At 37.3% G+C, this 17493-nt stretch overlaps 1 protein-coding gene across 1 annotated transcript; it reads left to right on the top strand.

The window, feature by feature from the left end:
• The first annotated feature begins 6016 nt into the window (after positions 1–6016).
• On the top strand, positions 6017–12545 carry LOC114293442 (leucine-rich repeat receptor protein kinase EMS1-like). The gene is given in 1 exon segment (XM_082921433.1): positions 6017–12545. A coding segment is annotated over 1 exon segment (1059 nt). The 5' UTR covers positions 6017–6675; the 3' UTR covers positions 7735–12545.
• Positions 12546–17493: the final 4948 nt, after the last annotated feature.

Genomic DNA, 17493 nt, shown 5'->3' on the forward strand with positions numbered 1-17493 from the left:
GGGACAATCTCTTATTTGATGTCCCATTTGTCCACATTTGAAACAAACCCCTGTACTTTGACAGCAAATCCCAAAATGATTCCTTCCACAGTCTAGACAAACTAGAATAACTTTGCTCCCCTGACTGGTACCACTAGTAGTTCATACACTTGGCTTCTTGATTGGTAGATTTGTTGGTCTCTTTCTTGTATCATACCCTTGTCTCCTGTTAAACCATTCTTTGGATTTCTGTTCATCACTAGCATTCAGCTCAGCCATAATCGCCCTGTCTAAGACTTCTGCATATGTAGAAAACTTGAAAAGATTCACTTTGTCCCGGAGTGGTCCTTTAAGTCCTTCAAATTTCCTTGCTTTATTATACTCAATGTTGACCATGTGTGGAGCAAATCTGGCTAGCTCCGTGAACTTGGCATCGTATTCTGCCACTGTACCCCCTTCTTATTTCACTGCTTGGAACTCTAATGCCTTCCATTGTGGGAAGTACTTGTCGTAGAAGATCTCCAAAAAGCGGTTCCAAGTGACACCCTTATGCTAGCCCTTTACTAACATCCACCATCTACGAGCCTCATTTGCCAGAGTGAAGGTGGCAAGTGCAACTTTTTGAGTTTCTGTACATGGAAAAACTTCAAAAAATTTCTCTGCTTCTAATACCTATGCCTCTGCCTTTCCAAGGATCAACTCCTCTTTCAAAATTGAGTTGGTTTCATCTTTTTGTATTCCCTTATTAGTGCCATCGTTGCCTGATCCGGAAAGTCCATCTGCAGAGGTAGTTGTTGCTCTGGTACTTGTTGCTACTGTTGCGGTTGTGGTTGTTGCTATGGTTGTTGTTGTGGTTGTGGTTGTTCTTGAGTTCTTTGCCTCAATGCCTCTATCGCCTCCGCCACACCTTCTAACATCCTCTCGAATCTATCTATGCGACTGATAGAGGACTCAACTCTTTCCCTCACCATGATGCCATGTATGCAAAGCATGAGTTAAGCATTTATAAAATGTATAATGTCAAATAACATCCATGATGCACATATCATGTGACAACCCCAACATTGACTTGAAAATTCTCATGAAATTAGTGGTGGTGGTGCAATCTGTATGAATGTATTGACAGCTCTGGAGCAAAGTTGGAATATTCTTTTCTTTAACTGCTAAATGGTTTATATAATATAGCTTTGTTTCCAACTAGATCATGGGTGTTTCTGCCATTTGATTATGATGATAGCCCAAATAAACAATCTAACTTCAAACTTCCCAAACAGGCCTTTTAGGGCTTTTTCTTTTTCTTTTTATTTTTTTATATCATAGGTCATAGGAGAAGGATTAAAACTCTTTGATCTCTTTGTGAGATTCTGTTTTACGACACCTTTGTTACAATGATTCTTCTTCAAATCTCTACCGTGTTGTAATTTGTTCATTTTCATCACTTTTTCCTTATTATTGTTCAAAATAAACTGTAATTTATATATATATATATATATATATATTATAATTTCTACTATTTTTCCATACTTTCAAATCTTACTTTTTCAAAGTTAATGCACAATTAGTTTAAGGATAAATTACAAATACACCCTCTGAGATTTACTTAAATTATAAATTACCCTATGTGATTCTAAAAATTACATTATGTCCCTTAAGATTTATAATTTCATAACAAATAGGTCTTTTATTAATAAATCGTCCAGCTAATTAACAGTTTTTAATAATATTAAAATTTTATTTCAATTAATAATTCAGATAATTTTATCAAAATGATTCGTAACTCAAATTCTTCTAGCTCAAATAGTCTGACCGTTTTGGGCAGTGTTTTTTTTCTTTTCTTTTCTTTTTCTTTCTTTCGAACATAGATAGAGGGAAGAAAAGAGGGGAGAGAGAGAGAGAGAGAGAGAGAGAGAGAGGAGAAGAGGAAGAGAGAAGAGGCGACAGAGAAGAGGGAGAAAAGATGATCGACAGTGATGGTGGCGGCGCCAGTGGGTATCGTCGAACTCCTCTTTCAGACTCTATTTTCTCTCTCTCTTTTTTTTTTTTTTTTTTTCTCTAAGTAGATCTGGATTTGAAGGGGGAAAAAATGTTGATGATGATAATGTGTTGATGATGTTGATGAAGATGTTGTTGATGATAATGATGATGTTGACAAAGATGTTGTTGATGAAAATATTCCTTTTTCAAACTCTGTTTTCTCTTCTTTCTTTTTTTCTAAGTAAATCTGGATTTGGAAAAAAAAAAAAAAAATTGTTAATGATGATGATGATGATGTTGATGAAGTTGTTGATGATGATAATGTGTTGATGAAGATGTTATTGATGATGATGATGATGATGATGATGTTGATGAAGTTGTTGTTGATGATGATAATGTGTTGATGAAGATGTTGTTGTTTAGCTCCCTCTTTGTGTTCTCCAGTTCCAGCTCTCTCTTCTCTGTTCTTCTTTTTCTTTTTCTTCACTTTCATGTTCATCTTCAGAAAAAACGAGAAAGAAAGAAAAAGAAAAAGAAAAAAAAAAAAGTCGTCATTTTAGACTCGGGCCATTCGAGCCTCATAATTTTCGAGCTACAAAACAGATTTGTAATTTTATTATTGTATAGGTGAACAGTTAAAAATTTCACTTTTTCAATTAATTTTGTTAAATAAAAAACTCTAACAATGAGATATTTATAATTTTTCAAACTACAATAAACAATTCATATTTTAAGTAAATCTCAAAAGATGTATTTATAATTTATCATTATTTTAACCATACTCGATTTATAAATTTCATTTTAAATTTATGGGGAAATTACCCACAGGTCCCATGTGGAACATGTGGACACCATTTAATCCCATAACTTTTTGAGTACACCCAAAAGTCCTTTCCTCTCTCTCTCTCTGTTTTTTGCTTCCCTTCCTCTCGTTTTTTTTTCTGCATTTTTCTCTCATCGTCTTTGTCATGGACGACGACCGGTGATCATGTCTTTCTCCATTGATCGGGGTTCATTGATAACCGCCAACCATCGAAATCAACTCGTGACTTCACTCTCACCGACGACGAAGATAATATATTTCTGACGAAGAAGATGATATATTTCCGACGAAGATAATATATGTAGATCTACTCAGATCTACATCAGATCTGAGTAGATCTAAACAAAAAATAGTTGTCGGAGTACAATCCTCTCTCTACATGCGCCTTTCTCCTTCGATCTCTTTTTTTTTTTTTTTTTCTTTGCTATACACTTCTGTTTTTCTGTTCTAATGGAGAAAATTTTCGAATTCTGAACAAGTAGTTTTCGAGTTTTAGTTACAGGCGGTGAAAACTGTAAAATTTTACAGTTTCAAATTTTTTTGGTGCTGAAATGAATCATGGTGTAAAACTATAAAATTTTACAGTTTCATAACATGTTTTTCAGTTTGATTAATAAGGATAAATGCTTAATAGATTTTTGTTTTGAAATTGTAACATTTTACAGTTTTAAAACTTACTTTTCAGTTTGATAACTATTTAGAGATTATTTGCTTGAACCTTACAAAAATTGAAAAATAACATATGTTTTCCCCATTGTTGCTGTTTTTTGTCGTTTTATTTTTTTTCCTTTTAGTTTATCAATATTTAGCACATTTTGCTATGTTTTTTTGGCTATAATTTATCCATTTATTCTTTTTTTTTTTCCGGCAATATTCTAGACATTCCGGTGAGTCTCCAGTGATGTTCTTAACGTCCAGTGAACGTTCTGAACATTCCGGCGACTTCCATTAACGTTCCTAACACTCCGGCGAACTTCCGGCGAAACTCCGGCGACTTCCTGGCGATGTTGAACATTCCGACGAGTCTTCGGCGACCGTTTGACGGAAGTCCTACGGTAGTAAGATGTGAACAGTGTCTGTAAATTAAAAATAAAAAAAAAATTTTGGTAACAATTAAAAATATATTGGATTAATTAGTGCAAATATTTTATTTTGAAATTAACTGAATTTTGAACTTAGCACATGAAACTTATCAGTAAGTTTCCCTAAATTTTTTTGGTCAAAAGGTACACGTTTTAAAATATTTTGTCGACTCCGACAAAATAACCAAACTAACCCCAATCTAACCAAGCCAAACCATTCTCATCATCGTCTCTCTCTCTCTCCACTCGGCACCACCACTGCCGACACCATCTCCGACCTCCGATTTGAGTTCAACCACCATGACTTTGCTGTCGCGGGAATCAACAACGACAGCTTCGGATCGAGTTCAGCCACCGCCGTCGCCTCACTGGCCACTCTCACTTCGTTGAAGGCATTGTCCTCTTTTCCGACGGTCAGTTTGCTCTTTCCGGCAACTTCGTCGAGGTGATTTGATCAACGTGAGTTCAAATCGCTCCGGCATGAGTCAGATTCGAGTTGTAGGCCGAGATCTGTGAGCGATCCACAACGACTAATAACTATTTCTGGTTATATATATGTGTATATATGGAATCATCTCCAGCTTTCTCTCTCTCTCTCTCTCTTCACACACACACACACAAAAGCTTTAGACGATGGGGTAAGTGAGCAAATGGTTAAAGCACTACTGAATACTGATCAAAGCCAATGGTGCACACTAGCTTCTACATCCATCTTAGAGCATCTCCAACGGTGTACCAAATGTTTCACCAAATTTGAGTCAAAAAGGGGTCTTTTCCTTAATTTGATACTTCGCGCTCCAACGGTTCAACATCAAATCCGTTTCATCAAATTTGCGCTGGGCAACCGGTTGGTCGACCGGCCGGTCAACCGGTAACGGCAAAATTTTTTTTTTTTTTTTTTTTTTTTTTTACCGGTTTGAACCTTTTTTTTTGAACTTTTTGAACTTTTGGTGGTCGACCACCTAGGCAAATTTTTTTTTTTTTTTTTTTTTTGACTGATTTGAACCTTTTTGTGAATGGTCTCCGGGGCGACCGGTTGGTTAACCGGTTGGTCAACCGGATGGTCGACCCGTTCGTCTCATCCCAACGGTTAGGAACAGTGATTTGGTGAAATGCTTCGCCTGCACTCAATTTGGTACTTTTTTTTGCTGATTTCTCATTTTGATATTCATTTGATGCAACGGTTGGAGCATGGAAAAGTACATTTTTCATCAAAATTTAAATCTGATATCAATTTTGGTTCAGCGTTGGAGATGGTCTTATTTGATTTTCATTAGCTTCAACCTTAAAAGCTGAGCTTTTACTTGTAGTTTATGAGTTAAAATTATTTAAATAAGTGGAACATGTTAATTTTCTCTCTCAGTTGATCTATTTTAATGGCACAAAATTTGATTCGCTTGATAAATTATCTTATAAGATCGATAAAGGTGTATAAAAATTTACAAAAGGTAATCTTGTCCATGTAAACCAGATTCTATTTTGTTGGAATTGGTTCTTGAAAGATTATTTTGCCTCCGTTTGGCAAGTGGGTTGGTTTTTTGGCTTTTTTGACTATTTTAGCTTGGGTTAAAAAGTTTGGTTTGAAAAGGATTTTTTGCCTTTTTGCCTTTTTTTACTTTTTTTTGTGAGAGAAGAATATAATGATTATGGGTTAGATGTGATATTTTGTTTTTTGTGACTAAAATAGCCTATTTTATCTTTTGTGGTTAAAATAGTCAAAAAAAAGTCCCGTTTAACTCTTGCCAAACGGAGGCTTATTTATTTGTTTTGTTGGTAATCTTTAGAGTTAATATTTAGATTATTTAACATAACAATCACTAATCCATAATGTTTAGAATGAAAATAGAAAAATTAATTAGATTTTTGGACGGATGGAGATCGTTACTCAATTTGATTATATATATAAATTAGACTTCTCTCAAATTTAACCTTTAATTTTATAATTTTTTTTTTTTATATATTCGAAACAATATATTATTATATAAAATGATTTTTTATATTTTCTTCTCTTGTACATGTATAGACATTTTCTTGTACATTGGATTGATCAGAAAAATACAATTTTGAATAGTTTTGGTATTAAATTATGAATACTTTTAAATTTAAATTTTAAATTTGATCACTACATACAAACTCAAATTTAAATACAAAGGAACGTTATGACCTAAAGATAAATTTAGTGGGTGTTTGGAAAGTGGATTTTTATGTAGGTTTTTTAGTTGTAGAATATTATTAGATAAAAAATTTTTGGTATTTGGAAAGATAGTTGAGTTTTTTTGTAGTTGGATGTGATGTTTGTAAGAGAAAAAGTTAAATGATTATGGAGTTGGATGTGATATTTTGCTTGGATTTGTTTTTTTTTATTTTATTTTGTAAAAACTATCTTTTAGTAGAAAAAATCCAAAAAAATCAAAAATTTTTTTCCCCAAAACACAGCCTTAATAAGGAAGAAGTGCAGAATAAAACCTGTAAATCTTCATCACTCTACATGTCATCATTTGATACAACCAATATCATCCGTCGATTAAAGCAGAAACATCGAATAAATATGCACCTGCGACACACTCAATAACCAAGCGTTGATTGGACCTTTGAGTCTCCAGCACCGAAGTTCCCGAGCAACTGTTCTTCTACGAAAGCCCCGTTAATGGCCGCTCATATTCACACGCGCACACACTCAGTTAAATTCAACAAACCCTTCAATTCTCTCTCTCTCTCTCTCAAACTTTCTATCTCTAAATTCTCCATGGATCACACCTCTAGGGCATCCTTGCAGCCATCGCTAGCTTCTTCGTCGCCACCCTACTCTTCACCCTCATGCTCACCCTCTGCCGATGCGGCAAGAACCGAAACCAACAAACCCGAACTCGGCCCAATTCCCAGCTCTCAATCCCCATTGGCGAGAGCGCCTCATTCGACCCCTTTCTAAATCGGGTCTCTATGCCGGAGCTCGTCTAGGTCTCCATGCCGGAGGTCATCTAGGCCACTCGTAACTTCTTGCCGGACCTCATCATTGGCGACGGCAGCTTTAGCCTCATCTACAGGTCCTGCCTCGTTAACGGCGTGACCGTCGCTGTCAAGAAGCTCAGCAGCGATGCTTTTCAAGGGTTTCGAGAATTCCGGGTTGAGATGGAAACCTTAGGTAAGCTCCGGCACCCCAACATCGTCACTATCCTCGGGTATTGCGCCACGGGTTGGGACCGGATCCTAATTTACGAATTTATCGAGAACGACAGTCTCGATCAATGGCTACTCGACACGTCATCATCGAAGAATGACGTGTCAACATCATTAGTTCCGAGGCTGCCGTTGTCTTGGGAAACAAGGCTTAAAATTATTAAAGGTGTGGCCAATGGTTTAGCATATGTGCATAATTTAGACACACCAATTATACATAGGGACATTAAAGCTAGTAATGTGTTACTTGACAAGGAGTTCGAGGCACACATTGTTGATTCTAGGTTGGCTAGGATAATTGAAAGTTCACATTCCCATGTGTCCATCCAAGTGGCCGGAACAATGGGTTATATGCCTCCCGAGTACTTACTAGGGGCCACTACCGCCACTACCTTTGGCGATGTGTACAGTTTTAGGATTCTTATGTTGGAAATTGCAACTGGGATTCGACCCAATTTGCCATTTAAGGCAGAGGATGAGGGGGATTCCCAGGAAATGAGGTTGGCTGAGTGGGCTAGGAAGATGGTGGAACACAATAAGCAAATGAAAATGCTTGATACAACTATTTCTAGAGATGGGTTGGGAGAAGCTGGGGTTGTAGAGTTTTTCAGGATTGCTATGTCTTGTGCTAGTGATATTTGCAAGGAGAGGCCTGCAATGAAGGAGGTGGTGGACTTGTTAAATGGGATTTCAACTTGAGAAATTGTACTTTTGGGCAGCTGTGGCAAATTGTGATCTTGTTGTCCAATGCTTGTACGAGTGTTTGATTGCAAATTTGATGAAGAGTGAGGACTAGTTTGTTGTAGTGTTCATTTTGCTACCATGGTCTCAATCAAGTGAGCTCATGATAGGGGGGATGGAAATAGCTTGTGGAGCCAAATAACAAAGGTAAATTACGTAAGCATGATTATTTATAGTTTTATGATGGTGTAAAGCATCTTTAGGTTTTTTTTTTTTTTTAGGTGAATTGGGCAAGTTTTAGATAGTTTCTTTTATCAGATAATATCATATGATAATTCATGATGTGAGAATATATTGTGAAATATATTGTGAGTCTTACAAACTTAATTTAGAGTCCTATTAGAGGTATGATTGTATTAAAGTCATGATAGTATTGTATTTGTATTTTCTTTTTGGTTTAGGAGTTAGGGCTATATATATTCTAAGGTCTGATTGTAACTGGTACACATTGAATATATGAGATACAGAAAGCTATTCAGAAATCTTACATGGTATCAGAGCCGTGTTCGAAAACTTAAGGTCACGATCAGTCTTCGCGAACCCTAGTACCGTCGCCTCTCTCAGCCGCTGCCGTCGTCACTTCAGCCATCGCCTCTCTCAGTCATCGTCGCTTCTTAGTCATCGTCGCCTCTCTCAGCTATCGCCTCTCACGTCGTCGCTTCTCTCAGTCTGCTTCAGCATCGCGATTGATTCGCGATCTATCTCCTTCTCTGGTTCTCTCTAGTTTTGCTAATCGACCACACCTCGTGGTTCGTTGGGCTGATTCGATCGACTGGTTTGTCTTGCTGCTCTGTTCGTGTGTGTGTGTGTGTGTGTGTGTGTGTGTGTGTGTGTGTGTGTGTGTGTGTGTGAGATCGTGTTTTAAGCCCTACTACTTGGCGTTAAAAATATATATATATATATATATATATGAATATATTTTGACCCCTCGCATTTTGATTATTACACTTAAACCCCTGGTTTAGTTACTTTGTTTGATTGCATTGGAAACCCCTCAATTTTCTAGTTATTATGATGTTTCTGGCTTTTAATGAGTGTGCCTTCTGCCATCAGAAGGGCCATTGGAAGTACCACTGTCCCAACAAAGGATGTTTGTCTGCTTTGCTTGTGTCTACCTTGTCTTCTCAGTAATTTTCGATCAAGTTCTGCTCTCCTCCTCTGAGTATTGTTCGGCCTCTCGTCGGTTTTACTACATCTGCTCCGGTTCCTGATCCTGACTTGGCTTCCTTGACTGCTTAGCATAGTCAACTTCAGCATATATTGTCTCCCTCCCAGCCATCTCCATCTGCCTCTGCTGTTTCCTCTTTTCATTCAAGTTTGCTTGGGTCTTTTTCAGATATTTCTTCGTCTATCTGGCTTTTTGACTCTGGTGCCTCTCATCATATGACTCCCCATCTCTCCTTACTTCAAGATTGCACTCCTCCTCATTTTTCTATTACTGTCAATGCTGCTAATGGGTCTGGTATGTCTGTTATATCTGTTGGGTCTGTCCTACCGTCTGCTATGTTTGTTGTCTCTATTCCATCTGTTTTTTTTGTTCCTCAATTATCTGTCAGTTTATTATCTATCAATCAGCTTGATGCCTTTGGTTTTGATGTTATCTTTTTCTCTTCTATCTGTTTTGTGCAGGATCGGATGTCTAAACAATAGATTAGGACTGGTCGTAGAGTTGGGGACCTCTATGTGGTAGAGAGCTTGTATCTGCCTTTAACAACCTCTCCGACTGCCTTTTCCTCTTTTCAGTTAGATTCTCTGTCCAGTCCTTTCTACTTGTGGCATTCTGGATTAGGGCATTTGTCTGCTGACCGCTTACGGTCTTTAGCTCAATCAGGTATCTTGAGAAAAGTTTCTCCTAGTGAACATACTGAATGTCAAGGGTGTAAACTCGCCAAGATGACAACCTTACCTTTTCGTAAAAGCACTTCTATATGTGACACACCATTTTCTTTAGTTCATACTGATGTTTGGGGCCCTTCTCCTATTCTCACCAAAGAGGGTTCTGCATACTATGTGTCATTTGTTGATGACTGCAGCCGTTACACTTGGGTTTATCTTATGACTCATAAATCCAATTTCTATCAGATATACCGTACGTTTCAGGCTATGATTACTACACAGTTTGGGTCTACCATTAAAGTATTACGGTCTGACTTGGGTCGGGAATATTTTAAAACTGAGTTTTGTGAGTATTTGGTCAATTTGGGTACCATTCACCAAACTTCCTGTACAGATTCACCTGCCCAAAATGGTCGCGTTGAGCGTAAACACTGTCATCTCCTTGAGACAACTGGGCCTCTTCTTTTCTCTGCCTCAGTTTCGACTCCATTCTAGGGAGAGGCAATTCTTACTGCTGCTTTTCTTTTCAATCGCATGCCTATTCCCATTCTTTCTGGTCGGTTTCCTTATGAGGCTTTGTTCTCCCAACTTCCTAACTACTCAATCCTTCGTGTGTTTGGGTCTGTCTGTTTTGTCCCTCTTCCTCGCAAAGATAGGACCAAACTTAGTGCGCGGTCTATCCTCTGTGTCTTTTTGGGTTATAGTCTTACTCAGAAAGGCTATCGGTGTTATGACCCTGTTTTCCGTCGTTTTTATGTCTCTCGTCATGTTTCTTTTCTTGAACGCCTGCCTTACTTTCAGCTTCCTCCTGTCACTGCTCTAGTTTCCAAAGAAGATTTGATTCACATTGATCCGTTTCCTTCTGAGGTACCATCTGATGAGTACATCTCCACAGTTCCTCCTGAGCTTGTTTCATCTTCTCCTCCTGCTTCACCTCCGGTTGCTTCTCCTCCTTCAGTTTGTTCTCTTTCTCCGTTGATAGTTTATTCTCGTCGAAAGGCTCCTTCTCCACCGGTTGTCTCTACCCCTACTGCTGATCCTCCTGCTGCTGCCGACTCTGATCCTGTTGCACACCGATATCCTACTCAAGCGCATCATCCTCCAAACAGGTTAGGTTAGTCTAACACATGTTTTTCTGCTTCTTATCATACTTTTTTGTTTGCTATTCACTCTTTTTCAGAACCTCAATCTTACAAAGAGGCATGTCAGGACTCTCATTGGGTTCACGCTATGGAAAATGAGTTGTCTGCTCTACAGAAAACTAGTACGCTGGTTCCTTTGCCTACTGGTAAGAACTTGGTTGGTTGCAAATGGGTCTACAAAGTCAAGACTCATTTTGATGGGTCTCTTGAGCGCTACAAAGCTCGTTTGGTTGCCAAAGGTTTCTCTCAGGAGTATGGTATTAATTATGAAGAAACATTTGCTTTTGTTGCCAAGATGACTACTATCCGTACTTTGATCTCTGTCGCTGCTATTCGTTCTTGGCCTCTCTATCAGATGGATGTTAAGAATGCTTTTTTTAATGGCCATCTCACTGAGGAGGTTTACATGCGTCCTCCTCCTAGTCTTTCCCATTCCTCTGGCCAAGTTTGTCATCTTCGGCGTGCTCTGTATAGTCTGAAGCAGTCTCTCTGTGCTTGGTATGATCGCTTTCAGACTGCTGTTACCAAGCTTGGGTTCATTGTTCTGCTTCCGACTCTACTTTATTTCTGAGACATATATCGGCTGGTTTTGTTGCTCTCTTAATCTATGTGGATGATATGATCATCACTGGCTCTGACTCTTCTACTATCTCTGAGGTTAAGCAGCATCTTTTTCGCACATTCGAAATGAAAGATCTGGGTCCATTATGGTATTTTCTTGGTATTGAGGTTGTTTTTTCTCCAAAGGGCTATTTTGTGTCTCAAGCTAAGTATGCTAATGAAGTCATTCACCGTGCTGGTCTTACCGATACGAAGATTTCTGATACACCTATTGAGCTTAATGTGAAGCTTAATTCTACTGATGGTGTCCCTCTGGATGATCCTGCTTTATATCGTGAGCTTGTGGGTTGTTTAGTTTATCTGACGATCACTCGCCCTGATCTTGCTTATGTTGTTCATGTGGTTAGTCAGTTCGTTTCTACTCCTCGCTCTACCCATTTGGCTGCTTTGGTTAGCATTCTTCGCTATCTTAGGGGTACCATATTTCAAGGCTTACTATTGCCCTCTACTTCCTCTTTGGACTTGGTGGCCTATGCTGACTCTGATTGGACTGGTGATGTTACTGATCGCAAGTCTACGTCTGGTTTCTGTATGTTTCTTAGCGATTCCTTGATCTCTTGGAAAAGTAAGAAACAATCAGCTATTGCCCGCTCTACTGCCGAAACTGAGTATCGTGTTATGGCTCATGCCACTGCTGAGATTGTTTGGCTTCGTTGTCTTTTGTCTGATTTGGGTGTCTCTCAGTCTTCTCCGGCCTCTCTATATTGTGACAACCGCAGTGCTGTTCAGATTGCCCACAATACTGTCTTCCATGAGCGGACAAAACACATTGAGATTGATTGTCACTTTGTTCGCCAACATCTGCAGTCTGCCTCTATCTCGCTTCCTTTCATCCCTTCAGCTTTGCAGCTTCCGAACTTCTTCACCAAGACTCACACTACTGCTCAGTTTCAGTTTCTTCTTAGCAAACTCTTCGTGTTTTCTGCTAAAACACCTTGAGTTTGAGCGGGGGTATGAGAATATATTGTGAAATATGTTGTGATTCTTACAAATTAAACTTAGAGTCCTATTAGAGGTATGATTGTATTAGAGTCATGATAGTATTGTATTTGTATTTCTTTTTTGGTTTAGGAGTTAGGGCTATATATATTCTAAGGTCTGATTGTAATTGATACACATTGAATATATGAGATACAGAAAGCTATTCAAAAATCTTACAGCATGCACGTAGCCATTGTTGTATAATTGTAGTCACCAAATCTAAGCTAGCGAGTTTTATTCATTGGTAAATGTTTCATTCAGTATTAATTGGTCTTTGTTATTAGGTTATTAATTGATGGTTTCACAATGTTCTTGAAATCTTGAAATTTTCATGGGATATGCACTTCATTTGAGTTGGAGATGTCAACTTTGGATTGTCATTCTCATTGATGGACATTCCTTGGTGGCATTTTTTTGTTGATTTTGTAATGGAGTGGTGGATTAACAAATTACTCGAAAAGTTATTTTATTGCAACGATTCCTTTACTTGTTCGATATAATACAGTAGTGGTTAGTAGCATCACAAGACTTTGAGGTGGTAGGTGGTCATGGTCTCCTTTAATTTAGACAACAGAAACATCATTTTGCTCTTGCATTCGATACATTGTTGTGGTATGCAATTACTTTCGTGGATTCATTCTTGTTGAACGCAATCTTTTATGAGTGTAATTCGTCCTTTGCTATGTGGATGTTTATGTGTAAAACTTCATATACATGAATACGGTAAATCATGTTGGGTTAGTAGTAATTATCAGTTCAAGTTATGTCTATTGGAAATGAAGCAGAAAACAGGGGACCAGAAAAGCATTGCTTATGAGGCATTTTTGGTGGGGGCATGGAGTCATGACTAGTCTTGTGATTTTGGTATTTAATGAAAAATTGTTTGCTTTTACATCACGTTTGTTTGGCCGATTAGGATGGAGAGGATAAAAAGTACGTTAAGATTGAGTGAGGAGATTATTATTGTGGTAGTATTAGGTTAAAAATATAAGATAAAGAGTTTTTATTTATACACCACTGGATTAATAATAATATTGATATTATTAATATGTAAAATTAATGTTTTTTAATTTTTAATGTTTTTTTAAAATTTAGAATCTTGGTGCAACAGCCAAAGTAGCTTAACATGCCCAAAAATATATATATATATATATATATATATATATATATAATATTGTTGCAGCAGTCAGTTGTCCTCCCAGTCCAGGGACTGATTTTTCAATCCTATCTTGGGAGAGGGAAAGCTAATCTGGTGGTGGTGTAGAATTAGCAATGAGGCTGCAGTAACAATCTCATCCAATAATGAAGCCACCATACAAGATGTTGTGGGACCCATATCATTAGCAATCCAATCCTACCTCACACTCAGCCAAACAAACATGAAAATAGGAATTTATGCACATTTAGGCGTTACTGAATAGGTGATGTGTGCTAAATTTCAGGTCAGTTACCCTTGATTGAGTATAATTGGTGAACCCAAAACAGGTCAAAAGCACCATCTAAAAAATAAATAAAACAAACAGGTCAAAGCATCCTTTCAATCGATTATTTATAGAGCAAGATATTAGGTGTCATTTGATGATTTTTTCCTATTTTTAATTTTTTGTAACATGATTGGTACACACGTTTTCAAAACATATAAATGATTCGGACCCCCTTTTTCCCCACTCCCTTTGACCCCCTCTTTTTGATTGGCCAATTTTTCTTCTTTGTTTTATTTTTATTTTTTCCCTTTTTTTTCCTTCTCCTCCGATCACCACCTGCCACGTGTGTGTGGGGGTGATTGGAGGGGGTCTCAATCACATCCCTAAAACCAAAATAAAGAAAGCATGTTTGGTGAGTTTCCAAAGGGGGTGACCAGAAGAGGGGGTGGGGGAGCACACAGAGAATGAAAACTTGTTTTGAAAAGATTTATCAAAAAAATAAAAAATTGTTTTGAAAACATTTATCAAAAAATAAATAATTTGTTTTGAAAACAAGAGAGAGCAATTTTTTCTTGATTCCCAAGATTTTGAAAATTAACTATTTTTATTTTTGGAGAAGAAAACAGTTCCCAAATGTATTTTTATTTTCAATTTTAAAAATTCTTGAAAACTAGAAATAGAAAACAAAAATGTTACCAAATGGGACTCCTCCCTCATCATATATGGAAATTGATATAGGAGGATCTGTTTAGTGGAGAATGTAACTCTTCTCGACTGAATGCTATTTTTATCTAAAATCACATTAATCATGCCTCTTGGAGTCTTTCTCCTGCTGTTTTGTTGTCTTTTGCTGCTTAGTCCAATTTGGAGATGCATTGAGGTTTATTTATTTGTCAGTTCAACTATTAAAAAAGATGAACCATCATGATAACTGTGAATTGCAAACCACATCATTCTGATTGATGTTTCTTTTGTGTTTTATTGAGGATGACAAAGTTGTATTTCTTTTAGAACTGCTTGGGCAGAGATGAGTTTTAACGTATACCAGTACGCCATTTATGTAGGGAACTAAATATAGTTGGAGAATGCATTCACTCGACACTTGACAGAGGTCCTTCATTTTAGTGCTTCTTGATGTGAGATGAGAGTCAATTTAAGCCTCGAAATTTCGTGTATGGTGTTCTGTTTACCAATTGAAACATCAAGTAATAACTCAGTTGTTTCTTTGGGCGAGCATAATGCATCAGACATGTATATTTCCGGTTAAAATGATATTTTTCCTCAACGTTACGTAGATCATTTTGTGTGAGAACCTGCGATTATACTTTTCTTTCATATTTCCTTTCCTCATTGCATCATTCCATACATTTTAATGCCGTTCTCTTTCTGTTCAAATTTCCAGTGTGTAGATCATTTCAAATGCCTCTTACTGTATATATAATACATTCACTCTGGAACAGGAATACATATCATATCTAAATCCATGTTTTGAACGAAAGAAAAGAAAGGTTTTGGAAAAGATTTGAAGAGAAACTAATTCAAGGGATTTGATCGTTTAAGCTTAGGATTTCATTATGGTTTGATGTTTTGATTTGGAAATCAATTATAATTTTATGTTTCCTATTGATTTTGCATGTTTTTGGGTGTTTTAGCTCGAGTCCTAAGCTTGAAAATGAAAGGAAAAGAGTTAGAACAAACGGGTTTTTCGGAAAGGAGACTTTTGCCCAGAACCGCACGTGCAGCAGGCCGAACCGCACGTGCGGCAGATTTCCCCCTGCAATCAAAAGATTGAGGTTCCTAGGCTATATGCCTTGTTTTTCATTTTTCCTTCACTTTCTTCATTCTTCCACTCAATTCTCCATTCTTAAACCAAATTAATCCTAGTTTCTTTTCAATCTTGGATGTTAGGAAGGTCTACTATAAGATTTGGGTTAGAAATTATACCTTTGATTTGCTTAGGGATGAGTTTTGGTGAAGTTCCTTTGGTTCCTCTCTTTTTTCCTTTCTCTCTCTTTTCTCCTCTTCCTTTTCTCCTTCCTTCCTGTTTGTTCTTGAACTTGGCTGAGTTTTCTCTCCTTTGTTTGGTTTGGGCCCTAAGGTTTTGTGGTGTGTGGTGGGGCAAAAAATGAAAGATCATTAGTTGGCTAATCTTACCTAAGCTTAATTAATCTAGGTTAGGACTAATTAATCTAATCTTATCCTAATTATACTTAACCTAATTAATCCTAATTAAGGTTCACTAATCATACTTAATTATCACTAATCCTAATTAACAAAATAACAAATAGCATGAAATGGTCAAGTTTATTAGACGAACGTCTTTAAGCTCCTCGCTTAGGGTATAGGTTCATCCTATGATTCTCAAATCAAGCTCTAAGCTATCCACTAACTCAAAACACATAGCAGACACATCCTATACATAAGTTTCCAAAATTCTTCTTCTTCTCATCCTAATGCTAGCAAGTCCTAAGTCACACCAGCACATAACATATAGCATGAATGCATGAATAATTATATATATATATATATATATATGTATGATGCATGAACGGTTTGGTTGTCACATTCTTCCCTCCTTAAGAAGTCTGATCATCCAAACTTGTCTTACCTTCACTCAAAAACAAACCAGGGTATCATCTTCATTTCATCTTCTTTTTCCCAAGTAGCATCCCTTCTATAATGCTCTTTCCATATAACCTTTACCATAGGTATTTCTTTATTCCGAAGTTGTTTCATTTGGTGATCAATGATCTGAATGGGTTGTTCCTCATACTGTAAGTCTTCATCAATAACCAAGCGTTGATAATCAACCACGTGGGAAGGATCTCGAGCATAACCCCGTAACATGAAAATATGAAAAACATTATGAATCTGCTCCATTTCTGGTGGCAATGCTAACCGATACTACTGGGCTAATCTTTTCAATAATCTCAAACAGCCCAACGTACTGCCGAAATTTTTTTCCTTTTTTCCCAAATCAAGTCTAGCCCTTCATTGGAATAACTTTCAGAAATACACGATATCCAACTTTAAACTCAACATGCCTCATTCTCAAATTTGAATAACTCTTTTACCGACTTTAGGTAGCTTTGAGTCGTTGAATAATTTTGATCTTTTCTGTAGTAACTTGAACAATTTCAATCCCTAACATCGGTTTGTCTCCAATTGCTATCCAGCAAACTGGTGTTTTGTATTTTCTTCCATACAGTGTTTCATATGGTGCCATGCCAATACTTGCTTGGAAACTATTGTTGTAAGCGAATTTTGCCAATGATATGTTTCCCAAGTTCTCTTGAAATCCAATACACATAAACAAAGCATATCTTCCAAAATCTGTATTGTCCATTCTGATTGACTATCGGTTTGTTGATGGAAGGCGGTACTAAATTTTAGTTCTGTTCCCAACGTTTTCTGTAAGCTCTGCCAAAATCTAGATACAAATTTGGAGTCTCTATCCAACACAATAAAAACAAACACACCATAAAGTCGAACAATCTCATCTATATACAAGGTAGCTAATTTGTTCGCATTGTAAAAAGACTTCACAGGTAAGAAATGAGCAAACTTGGTCAGTTTGTCTACAATGACCCAATTTGAATCCATACTGTTTGGTGTGGGAGGCAAGGCAACTACAAAATTCATCGTGATGTGCTCCCATTTCCATTTTAGGATAGAGAGTGGTTGAAGTAAACCAGCGAGCTTTTGGTGTTCTG

This window comes from Camellia sinensis, chromosome 3 (genome assembly GCF_055761805.1).
Source record: "Camellia sinensis isolate YWXY chromosome 3, ASM5576180v1, whole genome shotgun sequence".
In the NCBI taxonomy this organism is placed as follows: Eukaryota; Viridiplantae; Streptophyta; class Magnoliopsida; order Ericales; family Theaceae; genus Camellia; species Camellia sinensis.